The sequence below is a fragment of the Schistocerca nitens genome, chromosome 9, assembly GCF_023898315.1.
Source record: "Schistocerca nitens isolate TAMUIC-IGC-003100 chromosome 9, iqSchNite1.1, whole genome shotgun sequence".
In the NCBI taxonomy this organism is placed as follows: Eukaryota; Metazoa; Arthropoda; class Insecta; order Orthoptera; family Acrididae; genus Schistocerca; species Schistocerca nitens.
The window spans coordinates 484,524,585-484,550,040 of NC_064622.1; the positions used below are offsets into that span (position 1 = coordinate 484,524,585).

General features: G+C 42.4%; 1 protein-coding gene across 1 annotated transcript in view; it reads right to left on the reverse strand.

The window, feature by feature from the left end:
* LOC126203793 (uncharacterized) overlaps positions 1-25,456 on the reverse strand; it is a 155,160-nt gene that overhangs the window by 20,348 nt on the left and 109,356 nt on the right. The window contains exon 6 of the mRNA XM_049938162.1: positions 10,102-10,267. Within this exon, the coding sequence (XP_049794119.1) occupies positions 10,102-10,267 (166 nt within the window). The remainder of the gene's footprint in view (positions 1-10,101; positions 10,268-25,456) is intronic.

Here is a 25,456-nt window from a genome sequence, read left to right on the forward strand (position 1 = left end):
ATTCAATAAACTGCCTGATTTGTGTTGCGTGACTTAATATCTTGTGGTGTTGCCTTGGAAGGGGCCAGGGTAACGTGTAGCAACCAGAGACACTTGTTATTGCAATTCAGTTTCCCACGTTCAGTAGTGGATTCGATGACTGGGTAATCCTGTACATTGTTTTAAGTGTGACTATGTTTAGCCTTAGCCTAGTTTTTGAAGAGGATCATCTGAAGTGTCTGTTGATCTGCACAAGTTCTGTGGTCGTGGGGTTGTATTAAATGAGAATGATAGGGGAATTTAGACGCTCCCTTTACTTTGTTCCAGTTTTCTTCCGGTTTGACACGCTTTGACTGTCTTGCACATGGACCCAGTGTGTGCTTATTGTATTATGGCTTCATGGAATGCACCGCCGCCACATACCCTTGGGCTGCCTTCACTCAAGATATGAAAATTGCTGTCTGAAATTTTGATGTTTGAGGCTTTGTTGAGTCAAGTGCTCTGGTTGGGCATACTGTCGAGCCCCATTAAAATGGCCACATGTTGGTTGGTTGTATATGAACGGCACGTGTCATATCGACATGTCGTCTGGACTTTTGAAAATATAGCCAGTCGATAGTAACTAACTGGCACATTTGAGTTTCACGTGGTGTAAAACGCAAAAGGGTATAGAACCATTAAGTGTTACTATGCCCTGAAGGTTACTTATGTGTTCGTTTGCTAGCCATTTGTCAGCTGAAAGTAAAAGAAATTCATTCCCTGTCTCAGGGCTACTTACAGCTTACTAGATCTGTTGTTCAACTATTTGTCATTTACATGTTTTCTTGGAGTGACCTTTCTCGCCTTTTATTTATTTACTTATTTATCTTTTGCTAAAACTTGGTTCTGGCCTTTTTAAATGGTATTCTTGAATTACTGTGCATACGTGTTTACTTACTGAATCACTAAAGTGTTTTCTATGATATACCTTAAGAGACGTTTTTCTGTCTGTTTGAAGACATTTATTTCTATCTGTACACATTATTTCTCTTATTAATCACTTAAATGCTCCATGCGGTGAGATGTTCATTAGCCTTACCTCCTTTTAACAGGTCCTACAGTTTTTGTAAAGTTCCACCGAGAATAACAACGTTATCCATGATACCCATTCACCCTTAGGCTTAATTGCACTCATTTGGATTTCTATTGCTTATACGAAGTGCAGTTTGAATAGCAAGGGACAAAAGACTACATCTCTGTCTTGTATCCTTTCTAATTTGAGCACTTCGTTCTTGGTATTCAATTATTATTTTTCTCTCTTGGTTCTTGTACCGCATATTATCCGTTTCTCCCTAAAGCTTACACCTATTATACTGAAAATTTCAAGCATCTTGCACCGTTTTGCATCATGTAAGCCTTTGTCTAGGCCAACAAAACCTATTTCGTAGGTCTTGCCTTCATTACGAAACACGTTGTCAGAACTGCCTTCTTGTTCAGTTTATCTTTCTTAAATCCAAACACATTCGTGTAACAGACCATCAATTTTCTTATCCATTCTAGTCCACATTATTCTTTTTAGCATCTTGATGGTTTGAGCATTTAAGTTGATTGTGTGTAGTCGCTCTAACATACCCTTTATGTCGTCGTCATTGTGTGGATGATTTTTTTCCAAACATCAGATGATGCATCTCCAGACTCGCAGCGTATGTTATCCAACTGTCATTGCCTTTTACCCAACGATTTTATTAGATATTCCAAAGCTGTGTTTAACTCTGACTCTAATAACGGGTCTACTGTTTCTTCCACAGCGAACCCTTGTTTCATTTTCTATCACATTATCAGAAGGTTCTCAGCCTGGTAACGGCCTTCGCTGGTCTCTTTCCACCAATCAGCCCCCTGCTCACCATTAAAGTGTTGAATTCCTCTTACCCTCTTACTTTTTTTTTGGTCATCAGTCTACTGACTGGTTTGATGCGGCCCGCCACGAGTTCCTTTCCTGTGCTAACCTCTTCATCTCAGAGTAGCACTTGCAACCTACGTCCTCAATTATTTGCTTGACGTATTCCAATCTCTGTCTTCCTCTACAGTTTTTGCCCTCTAGAGCTCCCTCTAGTACCATGGAAGTCATTTCCTCATGTCTTAGCAGATGTCCTATCATCCTTTCCCTTCTCCATATTAGTGTTTTCCACATATTCCTTTCCTCTCCGATTCTGTGTAGAACCTCCTCATTCCTTACCTTATCAGTCCACCTAATTTTCAACATTCGTCTATAGCACCACATCTCAGATGCTTTGATTCTCTTCTGTTCCGGTTTTCCCACAGTCCATGTTTCACTACCATACAATGCTGTACTCCAGACGTACATCCTCAGAAATTTCTTCCTCAAATTAAGGCCGGTATTTGATATTAGTAGACTTCTCTTGGCCAGAAATGCATTTTTTGCTATAGCGAGTCTGCTTTTGATGTCCTCCTTGCTCTGTCCGTCATTGGTTATTTTACTGCCTAGGTAGCAGAATTCCTTAACTTCATTGACTTCGTGACCATCAATCCTGATGTTAAGTTTCTCGCTGTTCTCATTTCTACTACTTCTCATTACCTTCGTCTTTCTCCGATTTACTCTCAAACCATACTGTGTACTCATTAGACTGTTCATTCCGTTCAGCAGATCATTTAATTCTTCTTCACTTTCACTCAGGATAGCAATGTCATCAGCGAATCGTATCATTGATATCCTTTCACCTTGTATTTTAATTCCACTCCTGAACCTTTCTTTTATTTCCATCATTGCTTCCTCGATGTACAGATTGAAGAGTAGGGGCGAAAGGTTACAGCCTTGTCTTACACCCTTCTTAATACGAGCACTTCGTTCTTGATCGTCCACTCTTATTATTCCCTCTTGGTTGTTGTACATATTGTATATGACCCGCCTCTCCATATAGCTTACCCCTACTTTTTTCAGAATCTCGAACAGCTTGCACCATTTTATATTGTCGAACGCTTTTTCAGGTCGACAAATCCTATGAAAGTGTCTTTATTTTTCTTTAGCCTTGCTTCCATTATTAGTCGTAACGTCAGAATTGCCTCTCTCGTCCCTTTACTTTTCCTAAAGCCAAACTGATCGTCACCTAGCGCATTCTCAATTTTCTTTTCCATTCTTCTGTATATTATTCTTGTAAGCAGCTTCGATGCATGAGCTGTTAAGCTGATTGTGCGATAATTCTCGCACTTGTCAGCTCTTGCTGTCTTCGGAATTGTGTGGATGATGCTCTTCCGAAAGTCAGATGGTACGTCGCCAGACTCATATATTCTACACACCAACGTGAATAGTCGTTTTGTTGCCACTTCCCCCAATGATTTTAGAAATTCTGATGGAATGTTATCTATCCCTTCTGCCTTATTTGACCGTAAGTCCTCCAAAGCTCTTTTAAATTCCGATTCTAATACTGGATCCCCTATCTCTTCTAAATCGACTCCTGTTTCTTCTTCTATCACATCAGACAAATATTCACCCTCATAGAGGCTTTCAATGTATTCTTTCCACCTATCTGCTCTCTCCTCTGCATTTAACAATGGAATTCCCGTCGCACTCTTAATGTTACCACCGTTGCTTTTAATGTCACCAAAGGTTGTTTTGACTTTCCTGTATGCTGAGTCTGTCCTTCCGACAATCATATCTTTTTCGATGTCTTCACATTTTTCCTGCAGTCATTTCGTCTTAGCTTCCCTGCACTTCCTATTTATTTCATTCCTCAGCGAGTTGTATTTCTGTATTCCTGATTTTCCCGGAACGTGTTTGAACTTCTTCCTTTCATCAATCAACTGAAGTATTTCTTCTGTTACCCATGGTTTCTTCGCAGCTACCTTCTTTGCACCTATGTTTTCCTTCCCAACTTCTGTGATGGCTCTTTTTAGAGATGTCCATTCCTCTTCAACTGTACTGCCTACTGCGCTATTCCTTATTGCTGTATCTATAGCGTTAGAGAACTTCAAACGTATCTCGACATTCCTTAGTACTTCCGTATCCCACTTCTTTGCGTATTGATTCTTCCTGACTAATGTCTTGAACTTCAGCCTACTCTTCATCACTACTATATTGTGATCTGAGTCTATATCTGCTCCTGGGTACGCCTTACAATCCAGTATCTGATTTCGGAATCTCTGTCTCACCATGATGTAATCTAATTGAAATCTTCCCGTATCTCCAGGCCTTTTCCAAGTATACCTCCTCCTCTTGTGATTCTTGAACAGGGTATTCGCTATCACTAGCTGAAACTTGTTACAGAACTCAATTAGTCTTTCTCCTCTTTCATTCCTTGTCCCAAGCCCATATTCTCCTGTAACCTTTTCTTCTACTCCTTCCCCTACAACTGCATTCCAGTCGCCCATGACTATTAGATTTTCGTCCCCCTTTACATACTGCATTACCCTTTCAATATCCTCATACACTTTCTCTATCTGTTCATCTTCAGCTTGCGACGTCGGCATGTATACCTGAACTATCGTTGTCGGTGTTGGTGTGCTGTCGATTCTGATTAAAACGACCCGGTCACTGAACTGTTCACAGTAACACACCCTCTGCCCTACCTTCCTATTCATAACGAATCCTACACCTGTTATACCATTTTCTGCTGCTGTTGATATTACCCGATACTCATCTGACCAGAAATCCTTGTCTTCCTTCCACTTCACTTACTGGAAGTACGAAAATTGAACAGAACATTTATAATTATTGCTGCAAGTAATCCTAAACCAATGAATGGTAACACGAAACTGTTTAAGGAAAGTGTTAAAAAATGAAGTGCTTCTTTTCAAATTGAATACTCAAATATATATAAATACGCAAACTAGATGCAGCAAGAACTGTCATGTTTTTAGCTCCTAAAGCACAGGCATTCGAGTTCTTCTGGACTACAGATTGACCTTTACCTATTTTCGGTCTTCACTGTTGTTATGCCGTCATTTTTACATATGTTTTATAGCCCAAATCTCACTGTTCAGAAACTTTTAGCCTTTCAGAGGTGGCATCCTCGTATACTGTCAGATTTGATTGCGTTAATTTCTTCTCCGCTCTGAAGAGTGATCACTATGCCATCTGTGTTCTTTCTGTTGTTCTCAGGAATCCCTAGCAGTCTGAGAACATTGTGTCTATGCTATCGTTCAAGTTTCGTCTGATTTCTCTATCAGCTTCTGATTGAGAAATCGTGCCCTATCTTCAGTTTTCTCGGACCACGGACCTCATTCGCTTGCGTCTCCAGACTCCTGTATTCTGGTCATCACTGTCGTAATGACAGCATCGGTGACGCTGACTGGGGATCGGCACTCACCTCAGGCTTCACGGCGCACGTGACGCCGGCTGGTGCACCCGTGGCCCCAAGGGACAGCTCTGTCCCAGGCGTCTCTCCAGACTGGCCACTGGCGGTGCTGACCATTGCTCAATGGTTATACATTTTAAATGCAGTTGTAGATTACACATTCTCAGAAGCAAATTCTAATATAAAACTAGGCACTCGCCACATGATTCTCCCAATGTAATGATGAGCTCAACTGCTTAACAACAAATTCAGGTAAAAGTGTAGGCCAAAATGTGGGTCACTCACAGCCGTCATTTTCTTTTATATATAGGATTCTGTTTCAGTACAAGTTCGTACGGGCCCATAAAGCTGGCTCTGTTCCCACTGTTCAAACAGTAAGCACAATTTATTGAGGCTTTTGAGAGCCGCTACGCCACGCAATCGACATTGTGGCAAACTGCTGTGAAAGTACACCATACATGTTTTAGCAACACGCCTTTTCCAGATGTTCTGTAGCACAGAAATCATAAATGGAAGCATCAGGTGTTGCTCAGTATTATGTATAGAATGATGAGAAAAAATAATGTTGTTGTTGTTGTGGTCTTCAGTCCTGAGACTGGTTTGATGCAGCTCTCCATGCTACTCTATCCTGTGCAAGCTTCTTCGTCTCCCAGTACCTACTGCAGCCTACATCCTTCTGAATCTGCTTAGTGTATTCATCTATTGGTCTCCCTCTACAATTTTTACTCTCCACGCTGCCCTCCAGTACTAAATTGGTGATCCCTTGAAGCCTCAGAACATGTCCTACCAACCGATCCATCTTCTAGTCAAGTTGTGGCACAAACTCCTCTTCTCCCCAATTCTATTCAATACCTCATCAGTAGTTATGTGATCTACCCTTCTAATCTTCAGCATTCTTCTGTAGCACCACATTTCGAAAGCTTCTATTCTCTTCTTGACTAAACTATTTATCGTCCACGTTTCACTTCCATAAATGACTGCACTCCATACAAGTACATTCAGACACTTAAATCTATACCCGACGTTAGCAAATTTCTCTTCTTCACAAACGCTTTCCTTGCCATTGCCGGTCTCCATTTTATATCCTCTCTACTTCGACCATCATCAGTTATTTTGCTCCCCAAATAGCAAAACTCCTTTACTACTTTAAGCGTCTCATTTCCTAATCTAATTCCCTCAGCATCACCCGACTTACTTCGACTACATTCATTTATCTTCGTTTTGTTTTTGTTGATGTTCATCTTAAACCCTCCTTTCAAGACACTGTCCATTCCGTTCAACTGCTCTTCCATGTCCTTTGCTGTCTCTGACAGAATTACAATGTCATCGGCGAACCTCAAAGTTTTTATTCCTTCTCCATGGATTTTAATACCTACTCCGAACTTTTCTTTTGTTTCCTTTACTGCTTGCTCAATATACAGATTGAATAGCATCGGGGAGAGACTACAACCCTGTCTCACTTCCTTCCCAACCATTGCTTCCCTTTCATGTCCATCGACTCTTATAACTGCCATCTGATTTCTGTACAAATTGTAAGTAGCCTTTCGCTCCCCGTATTTTACCCCAGCCACCTCCAGAATTTGAAAGAGTGTATTCCAGTCAACATTGTCAAAAGCTTTCTCTGGGTCTACAGATGCTAGAAATGTAGGTTTGCCTTTCCTTAATCTTTCTTCTAAGATAAGTCGTAGGGTCAGTATTGCCTCACGTGTTCCAACATTTCTACGGAATCCAAACTGATCTTCCCCGAGGTCAGCTTCTAAAAGTTTTTTCATTCGTCTGTAAAGAATTCGCGCTAGTATTTTACAGCTGTGACTTATTAAACTGATAGTTCGATAATTTTCACATCTTTCAACACCTGCTTTCTTTGGGATTGGAGTTATAATATTCTTCTTGAAGTCTGAGGGTATTTCGCCTGTCTCATACATCTTGTTCATCAGATGGTAGAGTTTTGTCAGGACTAGCTCTCCCAAGGCTGTCAGTAGTTCTAATGGAATGTTGTCTACTCCCGGGGCCTTGTTTCGACTTAGGTCTTTCAGTGCTCTGTCAAACTCTTCACGCAGTATCGTATCACCCATTTCATCTTCATCTACATCTTCTTCCATTTCCATTATATTGTCCTCAAGAACATCGCCCCTTTGTAGCCCCTCTATTTACTCCTTCCACCTTTCTGCTTTCCCTTCTTTGCTTATAACTGGGTTTCCATCTGACCTCTTGATATTCGTACAAGTGGTTCTCTTTTCTCCAAAGGTCTCTTTAATTTTCCTGTAGGCAGTATCTATCTTCCCCCTCGTGAGATAAGTTTCTACTTCCCTACATTTGTCCTCTAGCCATCCCTGCTTTGCCATTTTGCACTTCCTGTCGATCTCATTTTTGAGACGTTTGAATTCCTTTTTGCCTGCTTCACTTACTGCATTTTTGAATTTTCTCCTTTCATCGATTAAATTCAGTATCTCTTCTGTTACCCAAGGATTTCTACTAGCCCTCATCTTTTTACCTACTTGATCCTCTGCTGCCTTCACTATTTCATTCCTCAAAGCTATCCATTCTTCTTCTACTGTATTTCTTTCCCCCATTCCTGTCAATTGTTCCCTTATGCTCTCCCTGAAACTCTGTACAACATCTGGTTTAGACAGTTTATGGTGGTCCCATCTCCTTAAATTCCCACCTTTTTGCAGTTTCTTCAGTTTCAATCTACAGCTCATAACTAATAGATTGTGCTCAGAGTCCACATCTGCCCCTGGAAATGTCTTACAATTTAACAGCTGGTTCCTGAATCTTTCCATTATATAATCTGTAACCTTCTAGTATCTCCAGGGTTCTTCCGTGTATATAACCTTCTTTCATGATTCTTGAACCAAGTGTTAGCTACGGTTAAGTTATGCTCTGTGCAATATTCTACCAGGTGGCTTCCTCTTTCATTTCGTAGCCACAATCATATTCACCTACTACGTTTCCTTCTCTTCCTTTTCCTACTGTCGAATTCCAGTCACCCATGACTATTAAATTTTCGTCTCCCTTCACTACCTGAATAATTTCTTCTATCTCATCATACATTTCATAAATTTCTTCATCATCTGCAGAGCTAGTTGGCATATAAACTTGTACTACTGTAGTAGGTTTCGGCTTCGTGTCTATCTTTGCCACGATAATGCGTTCACTATGCTGTTTGTAATAGCTTACCCGCACTCCTTTTTTTTATTCATTATTAAACCTACTCCTGCATTGCATTTTGTGTTTATAACCCTGTATTCACCTGAGCAAAAGTGTTGTTCCTCCTGCCACCGAACTTCACTAATTCCCGCTATATCTAACTTTAACCTATCCATTTCCCTTTTTAAATTTTCTAACCTACCTGCCCGATTAAAGGATCTGACATTCCACGCTCCGACTCGTATAACGCCAGTTTTCTTTCTCCTGATAACGACATCCTCTTGAGTAGTCCCCGCCCGGAGATCCGAATGGGGGACTATTTTACCTCCGGAATAATTTACCCAAGAGGACGCCATCATGATTTAATCATACAGTAAAGTTCTATGCCCTCGGGAAAAATTACGGCTGTAATTTCCCCTTGCTTTCAGCCGTTCGTAGTACCACAACAGCAAGGCCGTTTTAGTTAGTGTTACAGGGCCAGATCAGTCAATCATCCAGACTGTTGCACCTGCAACTACTGAAAAGGCTGCTGCCCCTCTTCAGGAACCACACGTTGTTTGGCCTCTCAACAGATACCCCTCCGTTGTGGTTGCACCTACGGTACGGCTATCTGTATCGTTGAGGCACGGAAGCCTCCCACCAACGCAAGGTCCATGGTTCATGGGGGGAGGAGGGGGGGGGATTATATAGCGCATAAAACAGTAACAAGTGTGTATCTGACATTTATAAGTCATCAGATATAAATTAAAACCAAGGAATACATATGTAAGAAAAAAAATAATCGAATAAATACATCAACAAAAAAGAATGGGAAAAACATTTGTATTTCGCATATTATTTAATAGAAGGAAAAATCAGCTTTGTAAAAAGGTCACTGAAATTTGTCGTCAAAAACAAATATGAGTACCTTTGCAAGTAAAAAATATTGTCAATAAACAACAACACATTGCGGTAGAGTGTATTGTCAGAAAGGGATTGTTAATACTACACCATAAATTTGACTTGTTATATCACTGTTATCTAAGAACCTCTCACTATAGATGTATCATTTATAACCACTCCCCATGATGCACTGAATTCGACCATAGTGGCGTATATAGTTGACTTATTTATGAAGTATGATAAGCTGGAGCAACAGCATCTCAGGCCATTGGGATTCCCATCATTTTAGTGTGCTTCCACTGGTTGACACAGATACTCAGATGGGAGGTTTCCCACGCCATTTTAATGAGCTACTATTCAGTTAGGGGAGATGGGAGGAGAAGGGAGCAGGTTTAAGTATTCCCCTTGGTGACCATGAATGGATCGTGTACATATGCTGTTGGCTCTCTTGGGAGTGGGGAGTGGGGGGGGGGGGGGGAGTAACAGATGCTGTGCGGAATGGCTGTCTCATACGTATCTGCTTCCAAAGGCACGAATGCATTGCTCGCCACAGTACCAAAGCACCCTGCCAGAAGGCCAAAACAAAATGGCGTAGTTCATTCACAAAGTGGTTAAGAACAAAGTGACAGTTGCCACGGCTTGTTGACAAATATTTATTCACATTATAATTGCGCAGACTGTTCGGTCCTTCACTCGTTTTCTCTGATTTACTGAAGACTGAGGCAGTCGACACTTCTCATAACCCTATTTTCCGTTTGCGGTAGGGAAAGAGTCGCGCCCTCAGCGGACACCGACTCACCTCACGGGCGCAATCTCGCAGATGAACGGCAGTTCCAGGTCACAGCGCACATCCTTATAGAATCCTCTGTCCGACAGCGCCAGGCAGTTCTCGGGAACACCACGATCATTGTTTTTCGGCTCTCCAGCATCCCACACTTGAAATTCCATGTCTGCTAGGTGCCTGCCTGTGAAAAGAAAACGAGTCGTTGACACAACAAATATGTTCAGTTATTACACAAACATAGCTGGGGTATTAGCACGCTACGCAGATGGTGGAGTTCATATGACACTTCCTGAACCGGCTCTCACAGCCAGCCTACACAAATGTACGCACACCCGCCCTAGGAGAGAGCGCGCACGGTCGCAATAGTGAGAGATAGAGAGAGAGTGTGTGTGTCTGTGTGTGTGTGTGTGTGTGTGTGTGTGTGTGTGTGTGTGCGAGAGAGAGAGAGAGAGAGAGAGAGACAGACAGACAGAAAGCTAAACAGACATAAATGTTATGACATTAGTGCTCCAACGCAGAGAAAATTCTTACACATAATATTACGATCAAAATTGGTAGGCCATCAGTGAATCATACTATGTAAAGGAAGGATGTGAAACATATCAGCAGCACTAATAAAACAATTAACAGTCCTCGCAGGAAACACTACACTGATTTATAACCTATTTAGATGAACTAAGGGATTATCAAATCTCATCTTTTTTTGGAACGTCTTAGCACATTAAAACTGTGTTTGGAACTGAGACTTAAACCTGGAACCTTTGTCGTTCATGCACAAATGTTTTACTGGTTAAGCTATCCAGGCAGAATTTATGACTCGCCCTGACACCTTTTTATCCACTGAAAGCTCTCACCTAGTATTCAAACTTGCTCGAAGCTCTCCCGTATAACTTGTGGGACTAGCACCCCTGGAACAAAGGCTGCTGTGAAGAAATGGCTTAGCCGCAGCCTAGGGCATTATTTTCAGAATGAGTTTATATTCTGCTGCGGAGTGACACTGATCTGAATCCTCCTCGGAGATAAAGCTTTGTGCCTGATCCAGACTCGAACCCCGACCTTTTGCCTTTCGCAGGCACGTGGGCTACTGCCTAACACAGGCAAATTATCTCAGTGTTACAACTGTGAAGTGGGTCACGAGTGTTGCCTGGATAGCTCTGTTGGCAGAGTGCCAATGAAAGGGAAAAGTTGCAGGCTGGAGTCCCAGTTCAGCTTTCAGTTCTAATCTCTCAGCAAGTTCCAAACTAGTGCACACACTGATGCTGGCTAAAAGAATAATCTCGAAACAGTCCTTTAGTCCTTTAGGCTGTGGGTAATCCATTTCTCTGCAGTATCCTTTCTGCTAGAGATGCTAGTCCTACAAGCTATGCAGGAGAACGTTTGTGTAGTTGGTAATTAGGACATGTAATACTGGCAGAAGTCAAACTACAGGCATGGGTTATAAATCATGCCTAGATGGCTAAATGAGAAGGGAATGCCTAGGTGGCTAAGTAAGAAGGGAATTTTTCTGAGAAAAGCCAAGCTTCCCAGTTTGAATCCTGGTGGGGCACAATTTTAGCGTGACAGGAAGTTTCAAATCAGCATGTACTCTCCTGGAGAGAGAGACGATATCTGCAAATATGAGTACTTTTAAAATAACATGTTGTCCACCATTAACCAAGCGAGCAGTAAGTGAAGATACGATTAGATGAGCCAGAAATGAAACAATATCTACTACGAGCGTGATTACAGTTGAAAGTAATCATAAAGCTAAACTTTACCTCCAGCTGGACCTCTTAGATATGTTATTACTACAAACCATTAATGCATCTCATGTCGTTGAGGCTATGTTGTTACCGATAAATACGTCTGATGAAGTGCAAATGGTTTCAATAATAGCAATATCATGGAATATTTAAAATGGCTCTGAGCACTATGGGACTCAACTGCTGAGGTCATTAGTCCCCTAGAACTTAGAACTAGTTAAACCTAACTAACCTAAGGACATCACAAACATCCATGCCCGAGGCAGGATTCGAACCTGCGACCGTAGCAGTCTCGCGGTTCCAGACTGCAGCGCCTTTAACCGCACGGCCACTTCGGCCAGCATGGAATATTTACACTTCATGAATAATATTTAGAAATGTCACATTTCTACACACAATGAAAACTCAAACATGCATTAACACTACAGCCGGTACTTAGCTAAAAAGCTTGAAAAAATGTTAAACTGTGGAGTCACAACAAACTATTACTGCCTTCGGTATGTTCCTTCTTATAATGTGATAGGTAACATAAACAGTGTTGCGAACGGTTTTGACTTTTCAACTAAAATAAGTACCTACAGACAAATGACACATTGACGTCTGAAGAGGTACCGTGCTTGTTGACTCATAACTGCTTTCTATACAAGAATACAGCTGTTAAGGGCGAAAGTCACAGAGAGAATTTTAATGATATTTATATCTCTCCACAGTCAGTGAAATGAATAGTAGAATGAACATACTGTGGGAAAAGACGCTTGCAACATTAATGGAGAGAGATGATGACATAGGATAGTTGTCAAATGTTTTACAGCAACCTACTTTGCTCTTGTGGTTATTATGTTAGATGTAGAGGCACAAGCAAGATGCAACGTGGATATATTAAAGAGCTCAACATGCCAAAATAAGTCTCACGACGAAATGTTACAGGTGAAACCAGTGAAGAGGCTAGCAGACGTGCATGGCCTTGAGAATGAACTGAACGTAACATGAAATCTTACTCATAATGAAGGCCATTCTCCAGCATTGATTGGAAAACCGACTGAAGGTGCTGTAAATTCTCCTCAACGAGTGAGGTGGCGCAGTGGGCAGCATACTGGACTAGCATTCGGGAGGATGACATTTCAAGCCCGCGTCCGACCATCCTGATTTAGGTTTTCCGTGATTTCCCTAATCACTTCAGGCAAATGCTGGGATGGTTCCCTTGAAAGGGCACGGGCGATTTCCTCCCCCATCCTTCTGTACTCCGAGCTTGTGCTCCACCTCTTAGTCGATGGGACGTTAAACACTAATCTCCTCCTCCATAAATGCTCTGCTCCGCTCTGGTTGGGCCAGTTGCTGATATGCCATCATTTTCAGTGATGCAACAGGGAATGTCCTGAATCAATGCCCAGTGCAGACAAGGTTCCAAAAGGCAAGCAATCAAACTGGTACAGCCCACATGGAATGATGAGGATCAGGAAAATCTGATAAATTGTGTCAAATGACAAATGCAGGTGAGCATCAGACAAATCGATCTGTGCCGGCTGCTGTGGCCAACCGGTTCTAGGCGCTTCAGTCTGGAACCGCGCTGCTTCTGCAGTCGCAGGTTCGAATCCTGCCTTGGGCATGGATGTGTGTGGTGTCCTTAGGTTGGTTAGGTTTACGTAGTTCTAAGTCTAGGGGACTTATGACCTCAGATGTTAAGTCCCACAGTGCTTAGAGCCATTTGAATATTTGAAATCGATCTCTGACACATACTGGCCCCTCCACCAATTTCGCCAACAATTCTGCCTGCCACGCAACAGAATACGAATCCGTGACTCATTACAAGTTGACACTCAGTTTAAAATTGCCACAAATGTGCACAGTGCCATCGGGTTTCTGAATCATTGACAGAGGAGCTGCCCATTGACTCGACGAAATAGGAGACACAGTGCCCTGATTCTGCCAATGCTGCACGTCGGCCTTTACCTAGTCACACATGATGAAGTGAATGGGAGCAGAGGCCACATATTTTAGGTTCTGTTGAGTGTTTAAGAGATACATGCCTTGAAATTTTCAGCTCAGCTCACGGTGTTTACCAACAATGGGCTGTATGACTACTCTAAGGAGACCAAATCATGGAAGGGAATGGACTGAGATACTAAATGAATTTCACCAGTCGTCTAGAATCCGAAAACAGAAAAATATCAGGCCCAAAAACATTTTGTGCAAATGGTCAATTGACCAGTAACAATGTACATTGTAGTTTCACATTCTTATAACACGCAGAGCTGAAGAATATCCCCCACAAAAGAATGCACTGTTTACTATAAGACACAACCTGGCGTAGCGTCGTTGAACTCCAGGAATCCAAAAGCCTATATGTATACTAATTAATTAGGCAGACCATCGCTCCAATATTGATTTGGAGTTTGACCAATCGCCCATCGACTAGCAACGTGAGCAGCATAGCTGAGGTGACACATGCGGGGTGTGAGCACAGAGTCTATAAACTGATGCATGAGCTATTGAAAAAGTTGCCAAATGGCTGATTCAGTGGCACACCCCACACATGGCCGCAGGCAAGGCCGCCAGAGCTACCCCATGAGGCAACGGAAGCTGTTTACTTTGCACACATAATTGAGCCACATTCCACTTATCAGAGAGGACATCCTTTGCTGCCGCCGTAAGCTCATGCAATTCAGCAATCTGGGAAAAGTGGGCTAAACAAGGGTCACACATGGTCATGATCCCAGTTGGAACCTATGAGCTTAGGACCTAACTGGATAATCATGTCCCAAATTATTATCGAGAGTGCATAGTAGGTAGCACATTTGGGGCACTCGACACTTGCGCGAGAGACCCTGCAATTCAGAGATCCAGGCCACATAAAACTGTCCTGGGACCCGACGCTGCTGGTTAAACTACAGCTATGTGCCCACCACACATCCAAAATACTGCGTGAGCAACTACCAAAGCTCGTCAAATGGTTTTTTCATGGGCTCAGTGGTATGTGTTACCTGGCAATGTAGCAAGAACTGTTCTCACACCTTTCTGTAGACTCACCATGGGCCGGCCGAAGTGGCCGTGCGGTTCTAGGCGCTGCTGTCTGGAACCGCGAGACCGCTACTGTCGCAGGTTCGAATCCTGCCTCGGGCGTGGATGTGTGTGATGTCCTCAGGTTAGTTAGCTTTAACTAGTTCTAAGTTCTAGGGGACTAATGACCTCATAAGTTTAGTCCCATAGTGCTCAGAGCCATTTGAACCATTTGAACTCATCATGGCCAGCTAATAGCATCAGAGGCCGGCGCGCACGGGGTGATGGGTGGGGAGGAGGCAGAGAAGAAAACTGCCCAACAGTCGCCTGGCCTCTTGCCAGCGAGGCAAGGGTGTCAAGCAAGCCTGCATTCTGGCTGATCAACGACTGCATCTGTTGCTTCTCTTTCTGTAGGCACAGCATTGCATAAATGCCAGGTCCATGGTGGCCCAAGCTGAAGACTATAAAAAGGGGAAAAGAAAAGAAAGGGAAAAGCAATTGTGGCATCACACATGTAAAAGCCTTACACTGTCATTTTATTATCTGTGCTGGCCAACATCTCTGATCTATAGCGATGGCGCCAGCATTTCACACACCGATGGTGGCTCAATAAAAAGTGAAGAACATAAATCTGTCAGACGAAACGAATTCGCCATTTGAGTCAATCTATGGGACGCAGGGCGTCAGAAACATTGTAGAGACATGCATGGAAAATATCTCAACCCCTGAAAGGCATGGTCTGTGGTGCCTGAACTCTGTGTAAGCGTTGACGTGCACTGCTTACAGTCGTCTAAAAGGCAACCATTGCTTAAGTGGGTCCACCCATGCCACCTGATGTGTGTGCCAGGTTTCCAAACAACAACACTGCGTTGCCCACAACAGCTCATCTACCTCCTTCACGATGCCCGCTGGTGATTACAGTTTTCATCAATATTTCGATGAATTGACAGCAACTGAGAATAATTAACTAGTGATTTCATAGTCTGAAATTTACCTTACAACGACGGCTAACATAGCCTCACCAAATCTACATCTACATCTGTATGAGCACTCCACACTTCAACAAAAGTAAAAAGAGGATAATGGAATGTAGTCGAATTAAATCAGGTGATGCTGAGGGAATTAGATTAGTAGAAGAGACACTTCAAGTAGTAAATGAGTTTTGCTATTTTGGTAGCAAATTAACTGATGATGGTCGAAGTAGAGAGTATGTAAAATTTATACTGGCAATGGGAAGGAAAGCGTTTCTGAAGAAGAGAAATCTGTTAACATTGGGTATATATTTAAGTATTAGGAAGTCTTTTCTGAAAGTATTTGTATGGAGTGAAGCCATGTATAAAAGTGAAATAGTTTAGACAAGAAGAGAATAGGGCTTTCGAAATGTGGTGCTACTACAGAAGAATGCTGAAGATTATGTGGGTAGATCACGTAACTAATGAGGAGGTACTGAAGAGAATTGGGGAGAAGAGGGATTTGTGGTACAACCTGACTAAAATAAGTAATCAGTTGGTAGGACACGTTCTGAGGCATCAAGGGTTCCCAGTTTGGTATTGGAGGGAAGCGTGGAGAGTAAAAATCGTAGAGTGCGACCAAGAGACGAATACACTAAGCAGATTCGGAAGGATGTAGGTTGCAGTAGTTACTTGGAGATGAAGAAGCTTGCACAGGATAGAGCAGCATGGAGAGCTGCATCAAATCAGTCTCTGAGCTGAAGACCAGAACAACAACAATATCTGTACAATCAGTACCAGGCCAGTAGATTCTTTGTCTGTTCATTTTACGAGCTTCTAAGTAGAAGTGAGTAACCCATTTAAATATGTCCGAGTGTTTTTGTAGCATGTTTGTGCAGTTCATTGTCTCAGTAGTATGGATAGGTACTGTGAACACTGTGTTATAATGTGTGCTGAGTTGGTGAACTTTCACTCATAGCTCCAAGCTGTTCTGGACTTCACACTGCATGAGACTATTGTCAGTTGCCATCACTGCGGGGAGTCAGACATAAGTGTCCAAGACACTACCTACACGTCCTACGTTTTCCTCAATCGGTGCACTACTGTGCTCACCTCTCACCTATAGTCAAGGTGGGAGTTCATTCCAAGGTATGGTAGGCAGTGAAAGACTTTGCAGAGCTCTGACCAAAAAGGCCTCCTTCATCTGTGTGACAACTGGTTTCAGGAATTATCTGTGGCTAGTAAAGATCGTGAGCTAGATGGAGTCACTTATCCTATTTCTGAGAAAGCCTCTCAGGTTTAAAGATCTAGGCATTCACGTAGAATGGGTTTACTGGTAGGTGAGAGCTTCAGTGTTAAGCGCATAGTAGTTAATGGCTGCCAAGTGTGAGAAGAAGTCCAGAGAGTACCGTGTGAATACAGGGGAGTCATCCCAGATCTGGAATGGGTCCTCCCAGATGCCATGAAGAGCACAGGGTGCCAGCAACTGCAAGTAGCGGCTCGTCTCTGTGATACTGATGTGTGCCACTCTGAATCAGAAGAGATTCTCCCCCTGCTTTCAAGTGCTCTTTCTGCTTTCTGAAGTGGTAAGGGCTGACAGTCTTGCTTGTGAGATGAAGGCAGAGCTCCACATCTGTAACATCACTGACAGGACTGATTGAGTATCCGTGGCACAGAGCAGCATGGAGGGTCTGAATCAAAGGTTCAGACGGCTCTGCAACGGTTCAGACATGAGATTTCTCGATTTGTGCAATAGCATGGTGGGATTTTGGCTGCTAATTCATTACTCTCATGAAGCAGCTACACCAGTACCAACGGTGTGTGAAGTGGACTGGGCGTTTTTTTTATTTTGAATGTATTAGGAAAGTACCAAAAGGGCTTCAGTCTCATGAGTACAGGGGAAACACAGAACGAGGGTAAAGTAGGAACAATCAGAATTATAAAGGTAAACTGCCGTAGCTGTGTTGGGAAGGAACCAGACCTTAAAGCGCTACTCGAATGAATGCACTGTAGCTCAAATTTTCGTAGGATCAAAAGCTGGCTAAAGCCAGAAATAATTTCAGGCAAAGTTTTTGCAAAGGATCTGATGGGGTTTACGTAGGACATATTAAATACAGTTGGTTGTGGTCTGTTTGTTGCTGTCAGAGGTAGCTTATATTTTACTGGCCCTCAGTTCAGATGATGCAGTTGCTGAAAGGTTCAAAGAAAACTTGAGTATCATCTCAAATAGGTAAAACACTCACATGTTTATCGTACTCGCTGCCTTCAATCCACCCACCATACGTTGGCGGAAATATATGTTCAAAGCCAATGGTAGGCATAAAACATCATCCGAAATTATACGAAATGCTTTCTCTGAATACTACTTTGAACACATACTTCAGGAGCTTACTTGAATTGTACTCTTAGCAACAAATAAGCTTAAGCAAATAGGAAACGTCATGATAGATACAGGGGTTAGTGATCACTGGATCACTGTAGCCGGACTGATTAAGAACATCCACATCCACCAAAAGTAAATGCATAATATATCCTGTTAAAAAAAACATAAGACGTTCACTTGACACATCCCAAAGAGATGGCCTCCACTCCTGCCCAACTATGTAAGTGTACACAAGATGTGGCTTTAGCCCACAGGAATGCTATTCATGGTAACTGATAACTTATACCAAGTAAATTAGTAACAGACGAAACTGACCCCGTATGGTACATGAAACTGACCAGAACGCTGCTGCAGAAGCAACGAAAAAAGCATGCAAAATATAAATGAACACGAAATCTGCAACATGACTGATGCCTCACAGAAACTCTAAATTTAGCGCAAACTTCAATGTCAGATGTTTTTAATAATTCCACGCCGTAACTCTGCCTCGAAATCTGATAAAGATGAATATATTCTGGTTTTGTGTAAAGTGTGTCAGCAGCAAAACACAATCAATATCTTCACTGCGCAATAGCAATGGTAATGTTATTGAAGACAAGGTCATTACAGCAAAGTTACTAAACACATTTCTCCATAAATTCCTTCACCCAAGACGATGAAGTAAATATCTGAGAATTCGAACAAAGAATAGTTGCCAACATGAGTAACTTAGATGTAGATATCCTCAGCTTAAATTACATAATAATGGCTAATCTTCTAGTCCAGATTGAACAGGGTGTTTAAAAAACAGCTCCCTAGTTTTAAGTATAAATTTAATGGGGAAATTAATGAAAAATTACATCAATGAGTACATATCATGAAAGAGAATTCCTTCAAGTTTTGTTTAATGTTAGTAGACGTCAACGTGGGATCCATTTGTTGCCCTGCACACGTAAAGACGATATTCTACTTCTCGTCATGTATTCACCAACATTTCAGGTGTAACTGTCCCAACCGTTGCGACGATTCTTTCCCATAAATGATTGATGTCTCTGATCTTTTCACTGTACACGACATTTTTTAGGTGGCCCCAAAAGAAAACGTCCAGTGGGGTTAAGTCTGGGCTTCGTGGTGAGCCAGGTATTGGACTAGCCCTGCCTATCCACTTTCCTGGGAAGCGAAGGCACTTCTAATTGTAGATTACGTCTGACGAATGACTTCTTCGGGCTCGGAACACACGAAACGCCGAACTGTTCAACATCTTCAGAAGTTCTCGGTCTACCTAATGATTTTGATTTTAAAGCACTAACGGTTGCATTAAAGACATTAGACTATGACGTATAGTTTTTACTGCAGGTGTTTCACCACCATACTAATGTCTAAAATTACGTTGCACTGTTATAACTGACCCAGTTTTCAGAAGCCAAATAACACTGCGTTTTCTGTTGCGGAGTACACATTATTGCTGAGTTGCTCTGCACTATCCCTTAAGAATAGATTGATATAAAAGTTCCATACATAACGATCACATACAACCGCTCGCTCTACAAAATATCCATACCTAAGGACTGGAAAGAACCACGGGCCATACTAATACTCAAGAAAGAATATTTGAGTAATCCGCTGAATAACATACCCATATCACTAACATCAACTTTCAGAAGGTTTCTGGAACATAAATCGTTTTTAAACATGAATTACCTTGAGGAAAACCATCTACTGACATATAGCACAGATTCAGAATGCATCATTCTTGTGAAACACAACTAGCTCTTTATTCACCCAAAGTAATGAGTGCTATCAAAAGGGTGTCTTAAATTGATTCTGTATTTCTGTGTTGGCAAAAGGCTTTTGACACCATTCCACACAAGCAACTTACAGTCAAGCTTTGTGCCTGTTGTGCACCTGTCAGGAAGGTCAAAGTTTACAGTAATTGATGGAAAGACATCGAGTAAAATTTAAGCGGTATCTGGAATTCCTAATGAAGTGTTATTGACCCTCTGCTGTTCTTAATCTATATAAATGATTTATGAGACAATCTGAGTAGCCCTCTTAAACTGTTTGTCGATGATGCTGTGTCATTCCCAAGCTAATAAAGTCATCAGAAGATCAAAACCAATTGAAAAATGATACAGACAAGATATCTGTACGGTACAACAACTGACAAATGACCATAAACAACAAAAAGTGTGAAGTCATCCACATTACTTATAAATGAAAGTAGTTAAATTTTGGCTACATGATAAATACACAATTCATTCACCTAACAGCTAGGGGCTACAATTGCAAATAATATAAATTGGGATGATCACGTAGCTAAACTTGAGGTAACAAGGTGCTCTAAAATTCCCTTTACAAGCTTCTAGGACCTGCAGGGTGGTGGACTGAGTAGATAATATTTTGGACTGGAAACCATGTCCAGAAATGTACCGCTTCTGTGGCATAACCATTTGAAAACATTTTAGTAGTACAACCACTTTAACAAGTAATTTATTAGGCGTGTCCCAGTGCATCACTTGTTTTACATCCACTGCACATGTTAAGTGCTTGTGTACTCGTTGACAGGTTCCCCTCAACGTAATCCAGTACAGTCTCTTCCAATTTGGGAGTACTACAGTCACGACTGCTGATGGTGAAGGGACTCGTTTGTCGAAGCCGTTCCGTAATTGTGATAAGAAGGTATGCGATGGAGTCGGATGTTGTAGATAATGATTTTCATAAAGGTGATGAGCAGCTCTTCCATTACCGTGAGCAACGCGGTCAAGATCAAAGAGAAGGTCGTAGATGGCAGAGACCAACGGGTGGGGCGGAAAAACACTGGGTGGTAGCCTGAAGGCGACTCATCGAGTCTGTACATAACAAAACGCGAGTGAGAAAGGACATTTTAATAATTCAGAGGGCCTGATAGATGGCCACTTCCTTAATAAACACACCACCCAAGGTTAGGCAAGATAGGGTCTTCTGTGCCAGCAGAAGACATGATGGATGGATAGATGGATATGGTGTTATGGGCGCTCAACAGTGTAGTCTTGAGCGCCCGAACGGAAACAACAACGGACGAGTGTCACTAAAATGCAGCAAGTGCAGAAATAGGATGAAAATTATAGGTGAAAGTCTACAGAGGCAGTTTGCACGTCTACAGAGGCAGTTTGCACGTCAACAGTAGCAAAGAGGAAAGCAGCACGTAAAGAGGAGAACTGCAATAAAACGTAGTGGAAGGGGTTAAAATGAAACGCATAGCACATGTTTAGAACTGGCCTATTACAAGAATAAAATGGAGTGGTCACCCACTCGGCAACATACTAAAAATTCCAACCTAAAATTTTAGGCTGAAGCCCAAAAACATCACAGTACCTTAGAACTTTCTTGACACTCGCCTCGAGAAGACATGAAGGCATATGACACATGGTCGGCAGATTTAGAGCCTTCAGTGTAAAAAAACAGCAGTGTCCTGCAGTTCCCAGAAGAGCAAGAACTAACAAAGGAACAGCACTGGAACGATGGGACGTTTTGGACTCCAGAAGAGATCCACTCGACATTGGGACTGAGAAGCTAACTGAAAAAGGGGGGGGGGGGGGATGACGTGGAAAACAAATCAAATATGGAAGATGGGAATTAAGTCAGAGAGATGTGACGCACAGCCCAACCAGCAAACCAATCCAAGTGTGGGAAGCAGGTAGGTCATCTCTTGAAGCTGCAAAAGAAATAGAATAAGACTGGCAGGCAGGGAAAGTGCCGATAGCGTAGGAAACCAGTACCTGGAAGGGGGGAGGGGTATCCAGCCTAAACCAGAATACTATCGAAAAGGCTAGTCCGAAAGACACTGGTGGTGCCACAAATACCACAATGGCAGGCCAGCTCCAATAGGAGCAGTGTGGAAGGGAACCTGACCCATAAACTTGAAAAGCATCGTCCAGACAGGACAAACCTAAGGCCTGATAAAAGTCGAAAAGAGTCTGGCAATACCTGGCCCAAGAGGTAAGTGCAAGAAAACAAAGGACGTTGGGTTCACGGAAATAGCCAGTCTTCAGAAGGCGGATATGGGGCAACCAATTAAGCTTGTTGTCAAAAACGAGACCCAAGAAACGGAAATGGGGGACCATGGTCAGGTGGTGGGTGTCGACAAAGAGCTCTGGATCAGGACTGATCATCATACTGCAACAGAAATGCACTGCCTGTGTTTTAAGGAGGGGTAATTGAAAAATGTGTGAGATTGTCCATGCTGAAGCACAGCAGATGCCACCCTAGAGCTGTCACTCCACAAGGAACCTGTCTTTCGTTCCCTTGAGTTGATTTGCCAGTTGCAGTGTGAACGTCTTCCTTTCCATTTTCTTGTTCGTTTCTATGTTATAGATGACTCATGCATTTATTGTCTACATGCCCAGTAAGTTGTAGAGGACATGCATTGGCCATCTCCTACATGCAACCTTCATAGTATATTTATTCATCATTTGATTAACCACGTCCACCCCGTACTTTGTTGCATTGTACAGCATTACGGTTTCAGGTATTTTTTCCTTCCTTGCTTATTATTATTTCAGCATGCAGCGTACTCAGAAGAGTGACATTTTTATTCTTCTTTCCTTGGTATACAGTCAAGGTGCAGTCTGTGTTGTCAATATTGTGCAGAACTGTAGTGGAGTGCATTGAGCATTCGGCTTCCTTACTTCATCCGGCATTTCACGGCGGATCTTGTTCATTGTACCAACTAATGTAGTTTTCTTTTCTTTGAGTTTCCTAGCAAGTTGAAGAGACTTAAGAAAGTTGTCTATGGTCATTTCTTCCTTGATTTACAAATGACTCCATGAGATGCAGAACGATGTACTCTCCAAGTGGTTGTTTCTCTCTGTGCATGTCCTCTTTGGCGAAGTATGGGAAAGCATTACATATATACTTTGTGATTACATCAACAACCAACCAGAATTTGAGCATGTATTTGCCTCGTTTGTAGGACATGAATTGAGTAAACCTGCATCTTGCTTTGCTTGGTAACAGTTGCTCGTCAATGGTTATATTTTCTTCAGGGCGGTAAGCGCGAATACTGTTTTCAATGAACTTTCCCTAAATTTCAGATACAAGAGCGAATTTTTTTGGCTGCCGGCGTTCAGCCCGGGTTGATTTTTCATCAAAACGGAGAAATTTGAAAAGCTTCTGAAATCTGTCCCTTGGCGTAATGTCCTTGACAAAAGCAGGCCCCAAGAGTGCGACCAAAGATCATCCACAGACATACCTTTTGTGCGCAATACACTCTGAACATACATGGTGGCTATCAGTTTCTCCAGTTCCTCAAGTGACACTGTGCAGTCATTGTTTTTTATTACTTTTCGAGAATTTGATTGTGTGTATTTCTTCATGAGGCGTAGCATTGCTTCATCAATAACTGATGACAGAGCTGTCTACTCGTTGGCAAGCATAAGCAGTGGGGCCTCCTCTCTCCTTCAGAACGGTTAAAGCTGACCGCCTTCCAGAAGATGAATAATTTCCAGTCCCTTATACTCTTCCATTCCTTGCAGTCATCTTTGTAGACGCTTCCAACTGTACCTGGTGTGGTGAAAAAGATGATGAATGACGTATATCAGCATCTGAATCCTCTTTCACTAATCGCCCCTCGTTCCAATGTCTTCATCTTCAATTGTGCAGGTAGATAATCATCTTCAACAGTGAAGTCAGTTTCCGATTCATCTCCAGAATTCTCTAAGAGATGTAACACTTCTTCATCAGAAAGTCCACGCTGACGATACATGTTCAAAAACGTGTTTCACGGACAAAAACACTGCCTGACTGACACAACATAAGTTATGGCGAACTAGAACATACATGTGCCAAGTTGCAACAATGAGGAGCAACTGCTCTGTTATATTGCTCACTGTTGCCACTGTATTGTTGGCTGTATTGTTGGATAATTTACTTATAAGCAGAAGAGAAATTACAGTGGAGTAAAAGTGACCCCTTCCGCCATTCTAGGTATAATGAATGAAATGGCGAAGAAAATTAAAATATTTTGTAAATACTAAAATATCTTCAGAAAGAGGAGAAAAAATTAGAAAAAGTTATATAATTTCATTAACGAAGTAAATAAATTGTATATGACAATGAACAGAAAACGATGGCCGTGGTCATTTTGACCCCTTCCGCCGTTCTAGTGTTAACATCAGGAGCACAAAGCGGCGACAAGGCGGGGCGCATATATACGTCTAGAGCCCCTGACGGAAGTATCAAATGTGCGCATTAAAGCGTCCAGAGAATCTGTGGACAGTAGCAGCAGCGTGTGTAAACTCGTTCAGAGCAGTCAAAACGTTAAGGGACAGCAGTTCTGAGGAAACGATGGAAGAGGCGGTAAGATCACGAGTCGAAGACAGCAAATAAGGTGTTCTTTAGCAGATGGCTGACACTGTGGAGAGAAAATTTAGATGGAGAGTTCTCAGACCACAGATAGGGACCAAATACACCAAAAAGGAAAGGTGAAAGAGAAAAAGTAAGAGGAACAAAAATTATAAGGAATATCAGAAACCAGGTGGACAGCTGGGCTGACATAAGGAAGCATACCGTGAGAGGGGAAGGAGGGGCAGTGGAGAAGCAGTGAGGACAGGGATGAAGGGCCACAGGGAAGGAAATGGAGTCTGGGAAAGAAGGAAGGGCTGCAAGAGTTCTGGGCCCCACGTATGCCACACACAAACTCACAAAAGAGCCGTGAGTTCCCTTGGGGGGAACTATGATCTACCTGACAGGTATTCACGTATCCAGTCACACAGCTGAGAAGATACTCCAAAGGCATGCAATGTGATTAGGATCCACACGTGAGGAGCGTTGTCAACAGCCTTCTGGAACTGTTGAAATATACAACCAAACCAGAGATCCCCTCTCGACAGCAATCATTAAATCACGCGAATGAATAGCCAGTTGTGTATCACAAGACAATATGTGAATCCGCTATAATTTATGCATGTTTTGGAAGTCAGTTCTGGAAGCTGGAGAGATTGAATAAGAGTCTCTAACCGTTCTTTCCACCAATCTGTCGTTGTGCCCCAGTGCAGAAGACAGCTCGTCGGTCGTGGGATCTTCTTCGGCGGAGGCTGCTATGGTGTCATCTCGAACCTGCGATTGTGCTTTTTATGGGATGCCAATTTCCCAGCCTAGTCTCTCTATCTACAGAGGGCAAGATCTGTAGTACAGACAATGATGGTAGGCGACTCTTCTCATTACTGTATCCTGTTTCGTTATTACTCACAATATACACTCATTTTACGCTGTCTTAGACAACACTTGACACACCTTTCTTAATACACAAATCAAAAAGGGTTTTTCATCACCTTGGTTCC